This window comes from Chelonia mydas, chromosome 8 (genome assembly GCF_015237465.2).
Source record: "Chelonia mydas isolate rCheMyd1 chromosome 8, rCheMyd1.pri.v2, whole genome shotgun sequence".
Taxonomy (NCBI): Eukaryota; Metazoa; Chordata; order Testudines; family Cheloniidae; genus Chelonia; species Chelonia mydas.
In genome coordinates this window covers 47523276-47544261 of record NC_057854.1, presented here as the reverse complement: position 1 = coordinate 47544261, position 20986 = coordinate 47523276, and the positions used below count along the sequence as shown (strand labels likewise).

The window sequence follows — 20986 nt, the reverse complement described above, 5'->3', positions numbered from 1 at the left end:
AGTGGTGGGGAGTCTTTGGGGATTCTCGTCTGTCTCCTCCGACCGCAGGGCACAACTCCACTCAGGGCCTAGTCTGCAGGGCCGTCCTTAGGATTTATGGGGCCCTACGCAGTATTATTAAACTGGTACCCCTATGCCCGACAGCAGCCCAGGCTCACTGCCTGGGGGGGAAAGGCGGGGGGGAAGGGACGAGGCAGCAAAGGCTACCGAGCCCCACGGCCCACCTCACATCGGCTGAGAGTCACAGTTCCCCCTAGAGACCCCTGTACCCTCTCCCTCACGCAGAATGTGCAGCGCCGGCGCATTCAGCTCTGTGAATACAACCCCTGCCTAAGGAGACTGCAGTGCGCGCTCGGTGTGCAGGAGCCAGCCTGCTCTTACCTGCTGTCATTGGCTGTGGGTGAAGCGGCCGCTTGGGGAGGCTAGCTCCCCAGCCCACCTCTTCCGCCTGTGGCCCCACCCATACTCCACCCCTGTTCTGCCCCAGGCCCCACCCCACTCTGCCCAGACCCCACCCTCTCCCCACTGTCTCCCTCCTCTCTTCCCTCCCCCATCCTGCTCACCCCCTTCCGGCCAAATCCCTGAACCCAAATGAAGCAAATCACATTTGAAAAAACCACTCTTCTGCAATTTCTTTCTAAAGAAAACGGGGCATGTTTTCCACTGCATGCCAGATGGTGAAGACTGGACATGCAGAAGGTACCTAGTTAAAAGCACTAAACTTGGGAATAAAAAATGTCCGTCACAGGTTTTTTGATATTCCCTGAAGTTTGTCAGAGATTTATTTGCAAAAACTTTGTAGTAAGGGCGAGTCAGCTGGCTTGCTGAATACAATATCAAATATTATGGAATACATGATGCAGCTCTTCTCTGTTTTACATTTTCTTAAAATCAGCTTAGAAATACTGATTATATTTTAAATGTACTCTTAAGCCTTCATAAAGTAATACTTCCAGATTACTACATATTTAACTCATGGAAACAAAGACATTATTTTAAATTAATTAGTCACAGAGGTTTAGTGTGTTCTAATAATGTTCATTGCTTTTAGAAAAAGGGAACACTAATTTACTTTGTGTGATCTCCATAACAATAGACGTGTTTATGAAATTTTACCACTTTAAAAAATATGTTTCCAAAGATTTTAGGCATAACAAAGGATTTTATATCTTACTAGGTACTGATTTTGCTGGAGAGTTCTCTTAAAACTAGTTAATCATATAGTCAGAAGTAAAGAAAGGGAAACTCTTTGTCCAGCTATCTGAAAGGAAAGGTGTGTTGTCCCTTTAAGGGCTCTCTTCAACAGGGGTGGGAGGGTCGGTGGGCTTTGAAGGGAGAAAGGGATGGACAGAAAGGACAGGAAGACTTTGGAAGCAAGTTTTGTTTACTATAGTAATTAAAATTAAAATGTGTATTTTAGATAAGGGTGGTATTTTGAAGGATTTATTTAAAAAACTATGTCTGAAGATCCAAGCATTTAAGGCTAAAGATGATTGTGCATCTAAAAATCTATGCAAGGAATTTTTAGAGATGTGATTTTATAATCTTCACCAACTCACTAATGAAATATTTTTAAAGCAAATTTTAAACTAAGGTCCTGTAGACTGACATGTTCTGAGTAAATATTACAGTAATGCACAACTGTTTTTGTCAGTAAATTCAGAAACTGACAGTATATACCTTGGGGTTGGCAAATGTCAGTTAAATGGCTTCATTACCACTTGAATGTCTCTTTAACAGTTTCAATGTTGTGCTAATAGGGATGGCAGGCTTTTTCTCTTTTAAGTTACTAGATCCCCTCCAGAGTAAGAGTCACGAGGCTGCAGCACCCAGCTGTGGGAGCCTGCAGGAAGGGTCAGAACAGGGATAGGAAGAGGCAGGAGGGTGGACACTAAGACTCAGTGGTGCCCCAAATTTTCAGATGCCCTACGCAGCCTCCTATGCCTAAGGACGTCCCTGCTAGTCACAAATGAGCTCTGGGGTTCTCCTTTTATACTTTCTGTCCAGCCCAGGACTTCCGGTGCGGGGGGGGGGGGGGGGAGGAGGGAAATGGCGGATTTAGCTCTGCCCACCAGGGGGAGTGTAGTGATCCCTCGCTCTCCAGCTTGGAGGGGGGCCACTCACTCACTTACTCAGCCTCACTACAGTCTGCTGAACAGGCATTCTTCTGGCGTTTGTATTGTAAAAGGTTCTCCCCTCCTTTTGCCCCAGTCTAATCCCTGAATACGCTGGTCTGCTCTTGGAGTCATGCCAAGCTTCCAGTCCACTAGTCGGCACTCTAGCTCGACGCAGCAGAGTCCTGATGCTGTTCTGGGAAGCCGCTTTAAAACTCATTTAAACGACAAACTATTAAGAATTAATATAAACACAGCCCTCCTAATAAATTCTACAAATCAAGCTATTGAGCAGTTATGGTGGATCCTGGATCAACTCATGGTCAAAAATCCAGTGGGTGAATTCCCCGTGACTGCCCATTATCAGTAGTTGCTGGTGAAGGCAGCTTCCAGACGAGATAATTGAGGTGTTGGCTTTCTCAGGTCAGTTCATTTGTAGGGTAAAAAGGACAGGATCCAGATAGGACGTCCATCCTCCTCTCACCCCCAACGCTAAAGCTAACCACTGTAATCTTACTGTCTTGGTGTCTCAGGAGCATCCAGCATGGAGAAGTGGTGATTTACTGGATGACTTGTTTTCGGTAGGCATTGCACTGGCTGAGTTAGACAACATGAGCCCTTCGGAGCAGATGGTAGTGAAGTGTGCGGCTATCATCGGGCTGACTTTTACGACTGAGCTGCTGCTCCACATCCTTCCTGAATGGACCAAGAGGAAGATGAACCAGACGCTTGCAGCCCTGGTGGATTCCCACATCTTCAAGTGTTTTAACAAAAGAAAGGACTCCCAGAATGCACAATCACAGGATATGCCCTCCATAGAGTTACTTGTTTGCCGAGGGATGGTCAGATCAACTGGACAAGAATCAGGTACGTGGAGCTGGCCAGGGACTGGGGGCATCAGAGTGTGCTGAAATCCCACTGCTCCTTGTCTGTGTTCTTGGTGATCTTTCCAGAGTGCTGTGTGAATCCGTCTTGTTAACATGCATAAAGTGCAGGGTTATTTCTAGTAGGGAGGGAATGTACAGATCATTAGATTTTTTTTGCCTGTAGCTTTAGAACTTGCTTGCATCTTAAATGTATTTACTGACAGTCACAGCCTACACAGCCTACAATCTCGCATCACACTTTGAAATAAACTCCTGAGAAGCATCTGTTTCAGGGTAATCATCAATGCCTTTTTTCTTTAAAAAAATAAAGGAAAATTCTATACAAAAAACTCAGCTGTTGCAGCATTAGGAATGCTATTATAAATGCATTCAAGTCACTCCTGCGGTACCTAGAGAGACACAGTTGGGTGCAGGGGATAGGAAACTGACCTGACACACACAGGAAACCTAAGCTCTACTTCTGGCTCTGTGTTTCAGTTTCCCATCCCCAACTTTGTCTGATTCGTATGTAGATTATAAACTCATTGGTGCAGGGATGATCTTTTATTATGCATTTATACAGTGCCCAGGACAATGTAACCCTCAGCTCAGTTGAGATCTGTTGAGTTATTTTAATACAAACAATAACCACCATGATGTGGCAGCATATACTTTAAAGCACTAAATTATAGTCATTCCAAACCCCCTAACATACTGTCAAAATGGGCTGGTATGAGCTAATATGTCTTATCCCTGAATTTATTTTGTTCTGTTCTCCTCCTACCTCACCTAGATTCCACCAGACTCTCCCTATGGTGTCTAAGGGCTTGTCTACACACAGATTGGCACAGAAATCACCATATATCTTTTGTTATTTCACATCTTTTGTTATTTCAGTGCAAGTCTGGCACCAACAATAGCAACAGGAGTGAATTAAAGTGGATGAGGTTATTTCGGAGTCTGCTGGTGTATAACCAAGTGGTGATAATCCATGTAGTGTGGAACTCTGGCCCAAATGTGGAGGTTGAGAAGCCTACTACATCTGTGGCTAAGGACTGCAATTTTTAAACTCAGGCAGTAATGTCTCATGCTTTCAGATCTGGTGGTTCTGGGTTTAATCCCTACCACCCACTCCCCAGGACAGTGTTACACCTTCAGCGTGGACAGTTCCATCACTGGCTGCAGCAGAAACAGAGCCCTGCATGAGAGCTGGCCTAGCTGAGAGTTTATGGATAAATCCACATTGTCTTTCAGATATCCGCTCTTCTGTTTATAACCGAATCAAGCAAGAGCAGCTGGTGATGCAATGCAGCATCATGGCGTTCTGCACACCGCTGCTGCAGGAAGCGGCCTATGAGGTCTGGCTGAAGAGCCAGAAGAAAGCCTTACATCTCAAGTGCGTGAGCTATCTAGAAGGGCAGGCTCACAAATGCAGACGCTGCGGGGAAGGGGACTTCATTTCATTTCACCGCCACACCGTGGAGATGATTCTGGTGAACACTGGGTCTCAGGAGGACATTTCTGAGCAGCACAAGGAATACCCGTTCAGTGAAGCAGCCTCACTGATCATTAAAACAACCCTGAAAAATCTTCAGGCACCCTCATTTGAAGGTAAATGGAAGCCCCGGTTTCTACTGGGCTCCCTAAGGGACCGTGCTGCTGGGAGGGGGCAGAATCTTACAGGGAGGGCTTTGCTCACTGCTGCAGAGACTAGGGCTATGCAGACAATGCACAGTCCTCAACGCATCTGCATGGGAATGTATTGAGTCTCAGCGTTCTCTGAGACCTGGGGCCTGGTGGGTGTGACTAAGTGTACCTCTGGGCTTCTTCTGCTCCTAGCTGGTGGGATGCACCAGACACCTTTGCCAAGTCCTCTCTCCCTTCTCCTTCACCTCCAATAGTCCTGTTTGCTCCATATCCCCTCCCGCCCTAGGGGAAATGTGGAGAGGCATCCTGGCCCCCTTTCCATGCCCTCCCAATCCCCTTATTTTCCCCTATATCCCCACTCTACTCCTCAAGCCCCACATATGCTGTAACCTTTCCATGCCCCCTCACATTTCTGCTCAGCCTTTAGGTCTGGTGTCAGGAGCTGAAGGGTAGGGGAAAGTCCAGGGCTGTGGTGGGGGCAGCATGGGGCTGTGAAGGAGTAGTGGGAAGCAGGCAGAGGTGTGGAACGGAAGGACTGTGTGCAGGGAAGGAGGCTATGTTAGCTGGGCTGATGATATGTGAAGGGGATACCTGGGCTGGGCCAAATTCTGCCTTCAGCTACATCTAGACACAGGGCCTAGAGTACTCCACACTTCCATGGCTGCAGGGTTTGCTGGGGAACTGCGTCCTTGCCCCAGAACTGTTCTTCATAATCTGAGCTCTTCTGTTGGAACAGATATGTTTATAGGCTTTATGATGGTGGAGAAAATGGAAACAGATGCAGTATCACCTGCCTGAGTCTGCAGAGAGCCTGAAACAATGGCTTTGAGGAAAAATGGCTGTGAGAGGTGTGACCCATCCCATTCATCTTAATCAGGGCCCTGTGGACTCTGTTTCAGCAGCCATAGAATTTTCCAAGGAATTCGTCCTGTTGGTAGAATTTAGGAGTTCTGGGTGCAGGATTTGGTCCGCGGCAGGATTTGGTCCACTGCAAGCTCTTTGAGGCAGGGACCTTTTGTTCTGTGCTTGTACAGCCCCTAGCACAGTGGGGTCCTGATCTGTGACTGGGTCGCCTGTGCACTATGGCAATCAAATAATAAATAACAGTTGTTTCACAGAGCACAGCAGGCCTTGGCTGTGTAGAATCATAGAATCATAGAATATCAGGGTTGGAAGGGTCCTCAGGAGGTCATCTAGTCCAACCCCCTGCTCAAAGCAGGACCAATTCCCAGTTAAATCATCCCAGCCAGGGCTTTGTCAAGCCTGACCTTAAAAACCTCTAAGGAAGGAGATTCTACCACCTCCCTAGGTAACGCATTCCAGTGTTTCACCACCCTCTTAGTGAAAAAGTTTTTCCTAATATCCAGTCTAAACCTCCCCCATTGCAACTTGAGACCATTACTCCTCGTTCTGTCATCTGCTACCATTGAGAACAGTCTAGAGCCATCCTCTTTGGAACCCCCTTTCAGGTAGTTGAAAGCAGCTATCAAATCCCCCCTCATTCTTCTCTTCTGCAGACTAAACAATCCCAGCTCCCTCAGCCTCTCCTCATAAGTCATGTGCTCTAGACCCCTAATCATTTTTGTTGCCCTTCGCTGGACTCTCTCCAATTTATCCACATCCTTCTTGTAGCGTGGGGCCCAAAACTGGACACAGTACTCCAGATGAGGCCTCACCAGTGTCAAATAGAGGGGAACGATCACGTCCCTCGATCTGCTCGCTATGCCCCTACTTATACATCCCAAAATGCCATTGGCCTTCTTGGCAACAAGGGCACACTGCTGACTCATATCCAGCTTCTCGTCCACTGTCACCCCTAGGTCCTTTTCCGCAGAACTGCTGCCTAGCCATTCGGTCCCTAGTCTGTAGCGGTGCATTGGATTCTTCCATCCTAAGTGCAGGACCCTGCACTTATCCTTATTGAACCTCATCAGATTTCTTTTGGCCCAATCCTCCAATTTGTCTAGGTCCTTCTGTATCCTATCCCTCCCCTCCAGCGTATCTACCACTCCTCCCAGTTTAGTATCATCCGCAAATTTGCTGAGAGTGCAATCCACACCATCCTCCAGATCATTTATGAAGATATTGAACAAAACCGGCCCCAGGACCGACCCCTGGGGCACTCCATTTGACACCGGCTGCCAACTAGACATGGAGCCATTGATCACTACCCGTTGAGCCCGACAATCTAGCCAGCTTTCTACCCACCTTATAGTGCATTCATCCAGCCCATACTTCCTTAACTTGCTGACAAGAATACTGTGGGAGACCATGTCAAAAGCTTTGCTAAAGTCAAGAAACAATACATCCACTGCTTTCCCTTCATCCACAGAACCAGTAATCTCATCATAAAAGGCGATTAGATTAGTCAGGCATGACCTTCCCTTGGTGAATCCATGCTGACTGTTCCTGATCGCTTTCCTCTCACGTAAGTGCTTCAGGATTGATTCTTTGAGGACCTGCTCCATGATTTTTCCAGGGACTGAGGTGAGGCTGACTGGCCTGTAGTTCCCAGGATCCTCCTTCTTCCCTTTTTTAAAGATTGGCACTACATTAGCCTTTTTCCTACCAGTAGGGCCCTACCAAATTCACGGTCCATTTTGGTCAATTTTATGGTCATGAGATTTTAAAAATCATTAATTTCATGATTTCAGATATTTAAATCTGAAATTTCATGGTGTTGTAACTGCAAGGGTCCTGACCCAAAAGGGGGTTGTGTAGGAGTCGCAAGGTTATTGTAGGGGGGGGGGTCGAAGTATTGCCACCCTTACTTCTGCGCTGGTGGGACACTGCCTTCAGAGCTGGGTACCTGGCCAGCAGCTGCTGCTCTCCGACCACCCAGCTCTGAAGGCAAGGCAGAAGTAAGGGTGGCAATACTGTGACCCCCCCACAGCCCTCTTTTGGGTTGGGACCCCCAGTTTGAGAAATGTTGGTCTCCCCTGTAAAATTTATGTACTTTTACCCTATACTATACAGAAGACCAGATTTCATGGGGGAGACCAGATTTCACGGTCCGTGAGGCATTGCTCATGGCTGTGAATTTGGTAGGGCCCTATGCATGGGCAGTCGGTGGGGTTGAGTGGGTCTAACTGAGGACAGAACTTACAATCTAAACATTTAAAAGACAAAGGGTAAGTGCTTTGGAGAGGAACCATCTTTGTATTCTGAGTCAGGATAGCACCTAGCACAATGGCCCACTGGCTTCTGCTGGCTACTACCATGCGGATAGCGATGAGGAATTGTTCTACAGCTCTTTATTAACATCTGTTTCTCCCTCCGATTTGGCAGGGATGGAGGGAAAAGCTGTGACAGCTGAGGCTTCCCTAACCACCACATGCTCCCCTGAAAGCGTCCAGAGGACAAGTGAAGGTAAAATGTCCCATCAGATACAGAATTCACAGTAACCTGGAGGGAGCGAGGCGAGACCACCACGCTAAAACCCAGGGAGCTGTGGAGAGAAAGAGGGATGAAAAGGGATTGTGGCTGATAAGGGAGAGAGATTGAGTGAAATAATTTGGGTGAAGGTATGAGAGAGAGAGAGCACAAAAAAGAAAACAAAAGAGGCAGGTAAAGAATTGGTATGGAGCAGTGCTTCCCAAACTTGTTCCACCGCTTGTGCAGGGAAAGCCCAGGCCGGGCCGGGCTGGGCCGGTTTGTTTTCCTGCCGCGTCTGCAGGTTTGGCCGATCATGGCTCCCAGTGGCTGTGGTTCGCTGCTCCAGGCCAATGGGAGCTGCTGGAAGCGGTGTGGGCCGAGGGACATACTGGCTGCCTCTTCCAGCAGCTCCCATTGGCCTGGAGCATCAAACTGCAGCCACTGGGAGCCGCGATTGGCCGAACCTGAGGACGCAGCAGGTAAACAAACTGTCCCGGCCCGCCAGGGGCTTTCCCTGCACAAGCAGCGGAACAAGTTTGGGAACCGCTGATACGGAGAGTGGAGAAGGATTCAGGGGCCGTGTAGTACTAGTAGCACATCCTCACCTTGTGGGCACCCCTCATGCTGCCTTGCACAGGGTCCTTGTCTCTGGCCTCACCTACTGGGCTCATTTTCTGCCCTTCAGTGGCCTTTCTCAGGCTTCCTCTTTGCCCCTTCTGGGTGTGCTGTGGCAGGGCCATAAGGCCAAGGCACATGGAAATTTAAACCCCTTTCAGGGTTAACATGAAGAAGTCCAAATGAAAGTCCAATCAGATCACCAAACTAATACCTCTTCTGCAGCCTCAGGGTCCACTGTAGTTCCCTGGCTGGCCCTCCCTCAGGGCTTCTCCTGCAGGGGCCTAACCCGCTCCTGTAGAGTTCTTCCTCTGTTGTTTCCTGTCTGTTAAACCCGCTTCCAAGGCTTTGCTCCATCAGAAACCTGTATGCTCTGTAGTCTGTCCCCACCTGAGCACCCTCAGTCTATTTAAAATGCCTTGCTCTGTTTCCTCTGGCCAGGAGGCAATTAGTTAATCACTCCCCAAGTGTGGAATATGACTAATTGGGGTTCTTTCCCTTGCCTTGCAGGTGATGGGGAGAAAGCCCCATCACAGGGAGCAATTGACTATGGCCCAGCTCCTCAAAGGTATTTACGCATCTAACTCCCATTGATTTCAATGGAAGCTCGGCGCCTAAATACCTTTGAGGCCTAGTCCCCTGAGTCAGTACTGACCTAGTGCCTACCATGGTGCTAGGGAGTGCTGCCTGGCTGAAGACTTCCCACTGTTCAGATGAAATGTAAAATTGAGCTCTGTAAGATCCTACAGCAAATGAGGCAACAAGAAGGATCCAAGCCCAGGTGTTCTGATCAAGTTCCAATTCGGGTCATTCCTTTCTGCCTGCTTCTGTTCAGACAGTCTGAATGATGAAACATTGGCTCTCTCTAAAGAACGCTGCTGTTCACAGTATGAGTAGGAAAATATGTGCAATATGTCACAAACCTATTGCAAAATAATTAAAGAGAAGAGTAAGCCTACTTCAGTGGAGTTGGACTAAAGTGAATTTGACCTAGTATGTTAATGTATGAGAATGTACAGCTTTGCACAGACTCTGCGAAAGAACTGGGCATTTAGTTCTTAATGAAATGAGTTAGGTGGATTAGAGGTACCGTGTGTGGTAGTGTTTTGTGATAATAATTAAACCTGTCTCTCTATATATATTCTCCCCTACACCACTGAGCTGTTCATCGCACCAGGTCTAAGAATGTAACAAATGGAGTAGGGGCATTACGCTTATTGTGGGAATAAAACAGGGCCAAACAGAGAACTGAAAATACAATAAAACTTCCTACAGTATTTATACAGTGTCTTTCAATGGCATCATGTTTTACAGTTTATTTAAACATGGATTACTCATCCACCAATGAAATGCAGCCATCTCTGGGGTGGAGTACTGCAACTACTCTGTGTCAGCAACATTACCCAACAGGGTGTTTTAAGGAGTAGGAGGGAAGGAATAACTATTTCAAATGACACTCCGAAAGGTGTTTATGGAGCTGAATGTACATTTCCACAAATAAATTAGGCCAGGACAACAGGGTTGCCATCTCTAACTTTTGAGAAAAGTGCTTTGAAATCTTTCATGACCATGAATGGTCAGTACCTGAGTTTGACATGTCATACAAAAGACAGTCATACTATGCTGGTTGTGGTCCTTTTGCAGAAAGAAATGAATGGAGTGTTCAAGTCATCATGTACAAAAGAGTACAACAGAAAATGGCTAATGCCCAATGGCAAGTCTATTGGGATGGTAGTCACTTTCATAGATGCAGCACTCTCTTTCTCATCTGCAGACTGTAGGCGGGGTCACGATGAAAGCTCATCACACTCTCTTTCCAATAAGCAGAGGCAGGTGATGACTCTAAGGCGGCTTTTCAGAGGAATTTTATTCTTTGATTCTTTTTCATGTTAAGCAGGTGCACCCTTGACTAGGATCTCTGTGTCCAGACAACCATCTCCTGAAATTTTCCAGATCCCCAATGCCGGTAAAGATTCTTCTCTATGTAGGCAGCATGTACCAGAACCATTTGTCTTGAACAAAGGATGTATGTGGCAGGCACCCTTAGATATGCCTTCTCCCTTGTTCTCTGAATTTCAGACATCACTACTTCTACTGTCTCCAAGAAGTTAGAGTTATTACTTCCACAAGATATTGAGAAAGGTAAATTCAAGCTTATCTTCCTGGAATGTAACAGATCAGCCAGGGGTTCTTTTTAGACTCAGTCAGTGCAGCAATGAGAAATTAAAGACCAAATCCATGCTTGACTGTAACAGCTTCTAACTCAAACAGAACTGTGCTTGTCTAGCTCAAATCACAGATTTATTAGATATTGGACTTCCACTGATTTCAATGGGGGTTGCATCTTTGTAACGGAGAGCAGAATTTGGCTCCTCAGCATCATATATTAGCCTGAAAAATTCAGGAATGAAAAATATTGTTTAAAAGAAAGCAACAAACAAAAATAGGTGGCTAGAGGGAACTGAATTTCTCCTCCTTCCCTCTGACTAACTAAGGCTATGTCTACACTCTGGACTGTATAGCGGCAATCTGTAAGGTCTCATGTGTAACCGCTCTATGCCGGTGGGAGAGAGCTCTCCCGTCTGCATATTTAAACCATCCCCAAGAAGCAGTGGTAACTATGTTGGCAGGAGATGCTTTCCCACTGACATAGCCATGTCCACGCTGGCGCTTTGTTGGTGAAACTTATGTCAGTCAGGGTGTGTTTTTTCACACACACCCTGACCAACAAAAGTTTTGCCAACAAAAGTGCTAGTGTAGCCAAAGCCTAAAATGCTGCACTGAAAAGAACCTTTAACAGTTTGATGAAGTGCACTATGGACTAACAGGTTTGGGCAAAAACCCCACCCAGTGGTTCTCAACCTGCTGCCCATGGGCCGCTTGTGGCCCAGTCAGCACAGAGCTGCGGCACATGTGACATCCTCAGGGCCATAGAGGTAGTATTGGATGCAGCCCACATAACATGTTGTGGGCCACATATGCGGCCCACAATGGTAAATAGGTTGAAAACCACTGGGTTAGATCATATACTGGTGTAAGTGGGTGTAGCTGTGCTGACATCAATGGAGCTATGCTGATTTACTCCAGCTAAAGATCTGGGCCATAAAGAACATTTTTGGGAGTAGTGGGTGTTTCTCCTCTTTAAGCCGTCGGCATTTGGAGGATTTTTGGGTGGGTGGGATTCTTCCCATTAGCTGTGGCCTTTGGAATTTCCTGGCCTGGTATGTCACATGCTAAGTCTGCAGTGAAGACATTCCCTATGTTATGGAATTTCATCTCATTATCTTAGTGCTAGAGAATGGTAAAAAGCGGCTCTTATTCCAGGACATATGATGTTGCATTGAACCCCATGGTTGATTTTCTTTCCAGAGACTCTAAAGGCACTAAAGAAACACAAGATGTTGCCAGAGGAAAATCTTAAGTACGGGAGCAAGGTCTTCATTCACCAGACCACTTTACAAAGAAATAGATTCCTAGGGGCTCCAGAGGTTGTGAGTGGAATATATGGGTTTGGCTGCTACCTGTGGGGGAAGACATTATCTGATGGGGTGCGAGATACCCACGGAGATTGGGAGTTTGGAGGGTGTGAGGGATTCTCTTAGAATGGAACATCCCTACTGTCAGGGCCCCATGTATTCCATGGCAAAATGGGAATCCTACATTCTACAGCAGCATTAATTTATTCTCTCTCTCTCTCTCTCTCTCTCTCTCTCTCTCTCTCTCTCTCTCTCTCTCTCTCTTTCTGGGAAATGCCTTTCATTCCCACTCACTCTCTTTCCTATCCCCCCGTGGCTCATAGCTAAACATTCTTGCAGTAGAATTTGTTTATTTTCAACAGTCCAAGAATGGAGTTTTCATTACACCCTCTGGGTGGCCTTGCTCCACACCCCAAACCTTAGCTCCTGCCCCAGCCTGGCTCAGAGCCCTCTTCCCCCATGGATACCAGGGAAGTGGGAAGCTGGGAGCTGGCTTAGTGGCTCATCTTCTCAGACGTTGGCTGTTGTACCATTCTCCAGCCTGCTTAGCTCACCAGCCTGTGTTGTTCCATGGAGTTGGCACTTTCCCCACTCCCTGGCTCCATGGAACTGTGCAGGGAGTGTGCACTGAAATAACTCTCTGTTGTGGGGAAATCTACAGAGCAAGAGGTAGCTGCAGGCAGGTCCTGGCAGGTCAGGAAGATAAAACGGTGAGTGCCTGAATGCAGCAAAACAGTGAATTCCATGGCAGAAATGGTGGTTTCTGTGGCATCCTGGAAAAATGGCAACTTGCACAGCCATGGAAGAGCAGAGTCGATGGAGCCCTGTTTGAGGTGGATACGGTAGAACACACTCTCAGAATGATTGTTTCAGGCTCTCTGCAGACTCAGGCAGGCATCTCTCCATCTGTTTACACTCAATTCACATTTTCAAGATCCTGCTCAGGAAAGACAGATAGTCATGAAAGCTCCATACTGTCCGGGCCATCTATGGTTCACAGTCCTGCTGCACATGAGCCAAGGGCAGGAGATACAGATTAAGCAAGCTTTTAGGTCACATTTCTTTTCTATCCAAGGTAAGGTACTCAGGCCTGCTTACAAAGTTCTCTTGTAGAGCCACTGTTCAGTCACGTACATTTTAGCCAACTTTTGTGCTCCGCTTTCTCTCTGGCGTGTTAAGAAACAGGAAGATCTCCAAGCTGAAATGGTTTTGGTTGTTCTTTTTAGGAGGGATTAGGTGCTGGTGCTGTCAGAGGCGATGGAGTTCTGTCTTCTCAAGCAAGGCAGAGAAAGGGCTGCCTGCATCCTGGCCAAAAGCACAGGGTGCCAGGGCTGGCTAACATCACAGGCTTGTGCTGTGGGCCTGGGCTCCCTCCAGGAATCCTGCAATGATGTCTGCATCTCAGCTTTCATTTTTAAGAAGTCTGTTTCCAGCCCTTGCAAAAAAAGAACTTGAAAAAACAGAAGAGAGAGTAACTGATGCAGGGATGTGATGTCTGCCTGAGTCTGAAGGGGAGCAGCAGCCACTGTAGCTAGGGAGGAAGCTGCTTGAGCCCACCCCACAACAGACAGGGCATGGCCCAGGGAGAAGGGGGGCTCTGCTGTGCCTGTTGGAGATGGTGGTGGGGGAGAATTGCCACATGTCCACCCTCTATTGGCCACAAGACCTCATGTGGGGGTGTGCCAAGAGCCGCAGATTGCCTTAAACTTGTCCTGCATAAAGGAATACCATAGTCTTCCTCTAGAACTGTGCCATAAAGGCCCAGGAGGGGCTAGGAGTTTAGGGACAGAGAGCACCGTTCCCTGGGTCACAAGAACAACATAAAAACAGCACCAGGGAATTAGAACTGTGAATTCTACTGAATCCCGCTCACGCGGACACACAAGAAAGCCTTGTGACAGGGGAATCCTGCCCCTTCTCTGCCATCTTGTCTCCGGCCAGAGCTGAAGAGATAGAGAAGGAGTTTCTGGAGAGGCTGGACGAGATCATTCAGCATTCCGACAGGGACCAGGAGAAGATCAGGCGCTTGGGATCCTGCAAATGTGAAGAGATCGTGGAGTCTGTCTTTGTGCCCCTGGCCCGGCACTGCATGGCGATGGGCGAATACGCCAGAGCCTTGTATTACTTGTTGGAGTGTGCAGCGGCTTACTTACATCTGTCAAACAACTACATGGTGAGCTGCTTTGCTCCCTTGATCCCATGCGAGTTCATGTCCTCTCCCTTGGTGTCCCTCTTACTTCTCTCTCACATGTTCTTTGGTTCTTTCAGAATGGTGGTGTTAGGCCCTACATTTTCCTTGCCTCTCCTTCCGACTTTGCTAGAGACCCTGAGCTGTGGTGCAGGATTTTAATGTCACAGACACAGCACATGGGAGATCACAAGCATACATCCGGTTTAATATTATTACCCCTTTTGACCTGAGCTTTTAGTCAAAATTTGGGATCCTGTGGGTTGTTTCTATTAGAAGGAGAAACTGAGTCAGGCATGTCATTGATGCAATCCTCTTTATTTACAAGGAATGTACATAAAGTTCCGTTTCCCTGAACACTGTAGGACTCAAACAGCTGGAGACAGTTAATTGCTCACAGATCCAAGCTTCTTTCCAGACAGCACTCTGCCCAAATGCTCTCTCTCTCACCTTTTTCTCAGGGTTATGCTACAAGTCCTTCTGTGGCTGTCCTTGGCTTTCTTCTGACTTCTCTGGGTCTTTCTGTGGTATTTCTCACACCCACACACGCCTGTGCAATCCAGTCAATCCCCAGCCCTGTGTTTGTTATCAGACTCCCAGGAAACCTCTTAGGTCACATGGATCAACTCCTGCTACAGCTTTGCCTGTGGCCTGTGTTTTGGGGGGAGGCTCCTCTTGCTTTAGCTGTCTGTTCCAGAAAAGAGCTGAGTGCCTTATACATTTGTCTGGAGTGAAGGCCGGCTCTAACACCCATTGACCTCAAGGCGGTTTCACTCATCCCCCCAGTATAGTGACTATAGTGGCGAGAGGGGGGTGAGGAATGTTCAAAGGCGTGGTGGTTTAGGGCACTAGCCTCAGTCCTCAAGAGGCTGGGAGCATGGGGGTGGGGGGTGGCAGGATAAGGAGATCATTAGGGACATGATTTTGGGAGGCCCATCGTAGTCTCTGGGTGACATGAAGTCATATGACAAAACTCATCATATGAGTTAGCAATCTGTACCATGGAGAGCTCATGGGAGAGATGGGGTGCTTCTAGTCAGGATTGGAGTATGTTACTGAGCTGTGGAAGGGGCCCTCGGCTGGAATAGCCTGGAGGAGGTGGCACGCAGGTCAGGAGTAAGGTGCATTGGCAGGGCTGTGTGTGTGGAGGAGGGTGGGGGGGTTGAAGGGTGACTGGGACTCAGTGCCATCAGTCCTTCACTACTACATTTCCTCTATACATTCAGCCAAAGAAACCCATGGGCATTATGTCCCAGCTCTACAGGCAGCTCCAGCAGCTCCTGGGTTACTCCAAGGGGAAAGAAAGCAATGTTGCTGTCCTAGACAGGGTGAAGAGAGCTCCCTTTGCTTTGTGGCTTGATTCACCCGTGAGTGAGCACAGCTAGGGTGGCGAAGAGATGGGGTGCACAGCTGCAGCTCCATGATTCAGTGCCATGTTGCCCTGGCGTGAGATAGCTGCACAAGGGCAGCTCTAGCTTAGGCTTCCACTAGTGGAAGATCAGGTGTAAAGCTTTGCCATGACCCCATTCTGCTCCCACCTTGCCCTCAGAACACTCCCTCCTTCCCCTGCCACAGGGCATGGTAGAAGGGGGGCAGGAGACACAGAGCTGCCTCCCCCTGCGCAGAGGGGATTCTCCATTGGCCATCTCCGGCTGCTTGCAGTGGCCGTAGCAGATGGGAGAATCCAGCCCTCTCTCTTCAGCGAGTGGTGGGGTTGGAGAAAGTGTGCAGCACAGATGGTCACCCACCCTTCTCTGTGGTTTGCTTTGCTTTAGGCCTTTTGCAATTTGAATACAGCAGAGAATCTGATCAAATCGGTGGACTTCAGAGCGACTGTAATTAACCAGTTTGAGGAAGCTACCTTCTACAGCCTGAAGGGTGAGGTAAAGAGACAGCAAGATATTGAAGAACCTCCTTATGTATCTGGTCGGGGCCATCCTGGAAGATGATTGGAGGTTTTCTGTGTCTCCCTCCTATGTCCGTACAACCTCATCCAAAACTAAAAGTCCAAACTACTGGATGGGCTTGCATGCCCCCTTTGCTTTAGGTGGGGCCACTGAATTGTCTCTCACAGCTATCTTAAATGAGGGGTGGAGATCACAACAGTTTCAATGAGGTTTAACCCAACCCACTCTCTACTCCCCACCTCCGCCCTTGGCTCCAGCATTGATGTCATGCTAGAAAATGGCAGCTGAGAGCCCGACCATTTTGGAACGTGCAGCTGGCTGATAATGTTACAAACGGTCTTTGTCTCACTCTCCCTTCCTCTCTGCAGGTCTGTTATAACATGGGCCAAATGAATTTGGCAAAGAAATTTATCAGGAAGGCTTTGATTTTATTAAACAGAAGATTCCCATTTACCTTGATTGGAGTCTTTTTTAAGACTCCAGTGGAAGTGTCAAAGCACGCGTCTCACCAGAAGAAGCAGCAATTCTTGTATAGTCGCAGTAAAGGGTAGGAAGTAGAACTGGAGTAAAACCAAGTTGGGTGGATTTTACCTTAGTCCCTGGTTGTCATTTAGACCTCAATCCTGCAAACACTTAAGCACATGCTTAATTGGAAGCATGTAACTTGCATGCTTCAAATTAAGCACATGAAGAGTGGGGGCTTTAAATAGTGGTGTTTACATACTCTAGTGAAGGGGGAATTACAGATATGTGCATTCCCAATGGTACAGTACCTTAAAGCAAGGCATTTATTTTGGAAAACAGGAATCGATTGCAAAGAAATGCATGTGCTTTTGAGAATATTTTTATACTCCCTGCTACTGCTAAAGGCATTATTTCCAAATGTTGGCCTCTCCTTGCTAACCAGTCTCGTCATGGGAATGCTCATATTTCAGTCTGGGAACAGTGCTTCAGTTTACCCGTTTGTGATTAAAAATGGGTGCAACATGTGTAAACAAGTTTGTAAGGTTTTTATTTGCACTATAAATAATCTACCTGAACAGTGCCAGTGCTTTAACAGAATGTATTCTACTGCATGGCTGTGTAATGTGTTTACGAGCATTCTTTTAGGTTGTGGAGCAAGAAGTCATCATCTTAGTGGTTCAGGGATGTCCTAGGTGAAAGGGCACCTGAGATTAGGAGAAGCTCTGTTGGGAGCCATGGGCTTTGGGGCCAATGGGGGCAGAGGGAGCAAGGAAAAGCATCTGGTGTTATGGAGAGACCCTTTGGGCCATGCGGGATAGTATTGTTGGGGATTCAAGCAGAGAGAGAGAGGTGAGGCAGTGGGGGTATCAGCAAGAGGGGATGGAGGTACCACAGGAAGGGGAGATATCAGAGTGGGGTGCATAATGGGGGACGTGCTGTGGAGAGGGAAGCAGGGGGAGATAAGGGAGCCCCAGTGGAGGAGAGGCAGTGGTGGAACAGAAGGGGAGGGGTTGGCAGCAGAGATCAGTGAGGCAGCCCGGGGTACCGGCTGGTGAGGGTTAAGGCAGTAGAAAGGAGGAAGTGGCAGAGGTGGAAGGGTAAGGCAGGAGGGGAGAAGGGGAGTCAGAAGATGGGGTGCTTGGGGGTGAAGGTGAGGTAGTGAGGACAGGTAGAAGTGACAGATGGTCCAGCAGGGGGATTTCAGGAGTGGGGGGAAAAGTGAGCAGGAAAAGGCTGGATTCTAGGAGGGGTAGGTGAGGCCCTGAGGGGTGGGATGACAGAGTTTGGGTTGAGGCATCAGGGGAGAGTCAGGCTGTCTCACCTCTCCCCTAGGAATCCCCAACGTACCTCACTGTATCCCCCTGCTGCTGCCACCCTCTTCCTCTGCTCACCTTCTTCCCCATCTCTGCTGGAACCCCCTTCCGGCTGCCACAACTCCCCGCCCCCCCACATTACATTCACCTCTTGCCCTCACTGGTGGGGGAGATGGACAGTCATTCCCTGCCATGAAGCCACCCTCCTCCCTGGATCACCAAAATGTCCCAGTACAACTGCCTTTCATCCAATACCCCTCAACAAAACACCCAACACCTACTTTGGCCTCCCCCTACAGTGTCCCCAGTGGCAGGCTCCAGAGGGTGAGCTGAGCTTCCACCCTCCATCCCTCTCCAGACTTCTCTCCATGTGAAATCCATCCAGACTCCCCAACAGCTCCCCCCGAGCCAGCTGTGCTGCACCGCCTGTCAAGATTCTCCTCCATCAGTTCCCAGTCTCCCCTCTTGCTTTCCCCACACTCACTCCTTCTCTCCCTCTTGCCCCAGACTTCTCGTTCTCTCTGCCCCAAACAGCCTCCCATCCCAGTCAGTTTCTCTCCCCCTCAGCTCTTCTGGCTTCTCTTCCCTTCCCCCAAGATCACCAGTCTCTCAAGCTTTTCTTCACAACATGAACCTTGTTCTTTTGAAATAATAAATGGCAGCCAAGGTTCTCCTGTGATGCCATGACTCCAGGAGCTGGGGCTTTAAGAAAAATGCCAACTATCGTGAGAGTTGACAGCATGGCTTTCCCCATATCCCCGTCACAGTTGTCCCCTCTGATCCTCCCCATAACTGTACCCCCCCATGCTTGCAGGATGGTGGGGGAGAAGCGTCTGCCCCAGCCAATGGTGCTGCCTTATGCCCTAGCCAAGCCCCTCCTGCTCCCCTCTGCTGACAAAGCAACCCCTGCTGGCACAGGGCTACAATGGCTAATCCCCACTGGCTGGAACCTAACAGCTGATCTGTAGTGGCCAGGGAAGGGGGAGGGTTCTCAGTATTGCTGCATAAAGCAGCCTCAGGTTCCTCTGTGCTGCTCCCTTCTGCAGCCAGCCAAAGTTGGGGAGCAGAGTTCCCCTTCCTTCCCAATGCCCACAGTTACCCCCAACTTCCCTGCTTCTACATCCACTTCCCCCACAATGCCATCCCTCCGCTGACTGACCCTCCCCCAATTGATACCCCATCATCCGATTGCTACTTCCTCCTTTCCCCTTTCCTGCTCCTGGAATCCTCCATGTCTCCTCTCCTAGGAGGAGAAGGAAAAGTCCAGTTCAGGATCCCGCCTCCTCCTCCTCCCACCCCAGCTCGCTGTTTAATTAGTAGCAATAGTGAGATCTTTGTGCTGCTGTGATCTGCTCTGGCTAAAGATGTCTCTTGTGTGACAGGGAGAAGAAATTAGCTTTCCTGTACCAGCAGGGCCACTGCCTTTCCTTATTGTGGCAACTCTTCAGCCTGGACACTGCTACAAACAGCAAGAAGTTCTGTCGCCTGGCAGCGCTCATGAAGGTGAACTCAGCAGAGGAATCGGAGGATGAGAGCCAGGTGGGTCCACCCTTGCCGCTGGGAACCCTCTCCTCCTGCCCCCAAAGAAGAGGAAGTAACTAGCAGCATTGGAAGTAATTGTGATGACAGGACACACCCTGCAATTGGGGCATCCTGGCTGTTATGGAGCAGGTGTCTGATTTCAACGAGCAATGGGTTGACCTGTAAAAGCTTTGCTTTGGATAATCATCCCAATGTTCTGATGTTTTTCTGAACCTCATTCACACTGTCTAAGCCTCTGGGGCTGGAAATCTCATGGAAAACCAGATTTCTTGTTAGATTTCTGGCATGCTTGCTCCTTTCTGTCTTGGCTGGTAAAACATGCCCATGGTCTTCCTTGTAATGTTGCAGCACTTCTGTCTCTGGTAAGAACTAGGGAGGCAGAGATGTGGTGAAATGACAAACAATTACAGTTCACCGAGCTTTTTTAAACCTCCCAAAAGAGTTGATCTGAGGTTCAGTTTCATTTTTTTATTGTAACAGTTTAGCCTGGTTTTGATTTTTAAGCTATTGCTAATTTAGTGTACACTAGTTTATATTCTGTGCCTTAGCACCTAGCACGGGGGGCAGGATCCTGAATGGAGCCTTTAGACATGAGCATAATAAATGTTAGTATTAATAATCCTAATTTTTTTTAATGGTCAATGTTGTAAGAGAAAAAGGAACAAAGAAATTTGGGGGCTTCTGGTTTATCCATGTGTCCCTTTTGAACCTACACAAGATAACGATTCAGTCAACAGTTTCAGGCTCTTGTTTTTTCTTGTTTGGAACATTTTAGATCATTTCATCCTATACGGAATTCTCACTCTGCTGCCAGATGATGGGTTACCAAGATGAATGGATGAAATATGAGCTGATGGCCATCCAGCGTAGCTCTCACCTCCAGGTTATCGGAGGAGGGCTATTAACAACAGTTAAATTAGCACAGTCATTGGCCTATATGAAGCTCTGCTTGGGTAACCTGCCCCTATCTATTCAATTAGGTAAGTCTGCTTTCATCATATACTGTGAAGAGAAGGTGTCAGTATTGAGGGAGAGACACTTAATATATTTGTTTTCTCCACAGGCTATCGAGCTCATGAAATGTGTGTGCGTCTGAAGAAACCCAAGCTTGACTATCTGGTTCTCTGCATGCTCTTCAAAGCTCTCTTTCTGAGCATCAGGTATGATGCAAATTTATGTTCCCATATGGATGGGCTAAGGAGAATGGTGTGTAGAGAAGAAATCTAATAGGGAACTGTGGGAGGTCGATGGAGACCCAAGTATAGTAAAAGTAAAGAATTCCCAATGACTTCAGTGGGCAGGGCATGTGGTTACAATGACAGAAGACAGACCACGTAAGTTAGTGTCTCTAGGAAGGACATCCTTATGTTTAAGGCCCTGTATAAATCACCTTTTTTTTTAGAAAATTCCCAACAGTTTGCAAGGAATGAATTTGACAAGTAAATGTAGTTAACTGTAAGGAAAAATATGTCAAAGAC

At 47.9% G+C, this 20986-nt stretch overlaps 1 protein-coding gene across 1 annotated transcript in view; it reads left to right on the top strand.

The window, feature by feature from the left end:
* The window catches only part of ADCY10 (adenylate cyclase 10), a 70851-nt gene that overhangs the window by 37655 nt on the left and 12210 nt on the right, over positions 1–20986 (top strand). The window contains exons 19-31 of the mRNA XM_043520762.1: positions 2700–2981; positions 4235–4591; positions 7916–7996; positions 10697–10759; positions 11987–12038; positions 14035–14266; positions 16057–16164; positions 16557–16735; positions 18266–18290; positions 18699–18720; positions 19348–19505; positions 20284–20488; positions 20572–20668. Coding sequence (XP_043376697.1) covers positions 2700–2981; positions 4235–4591; positions 7916–7996; positions 10697–10759; positions 11987–12038; positions 14035–14266; positions 16057–16164; positions 16557–16735; positions 18266–18290; positions 18699–18720; positions 19348–19505; positions 20284–20488; positions 20572–20668 — 1861 coding nt within the window. The remainder of the gene's footprint in view (positions 1–2699; positions 2982–4234; positions 4592–7915; positions 7997–10696; positions 10760–11986; positions 12039–14034; positions 14267–16056; positions 16165–16556; positions 16736–18265; positions 18291–18698; positions 18721–19347; positions 19506–20283; positions 20489–20571; positions 20669–20986) is intronic.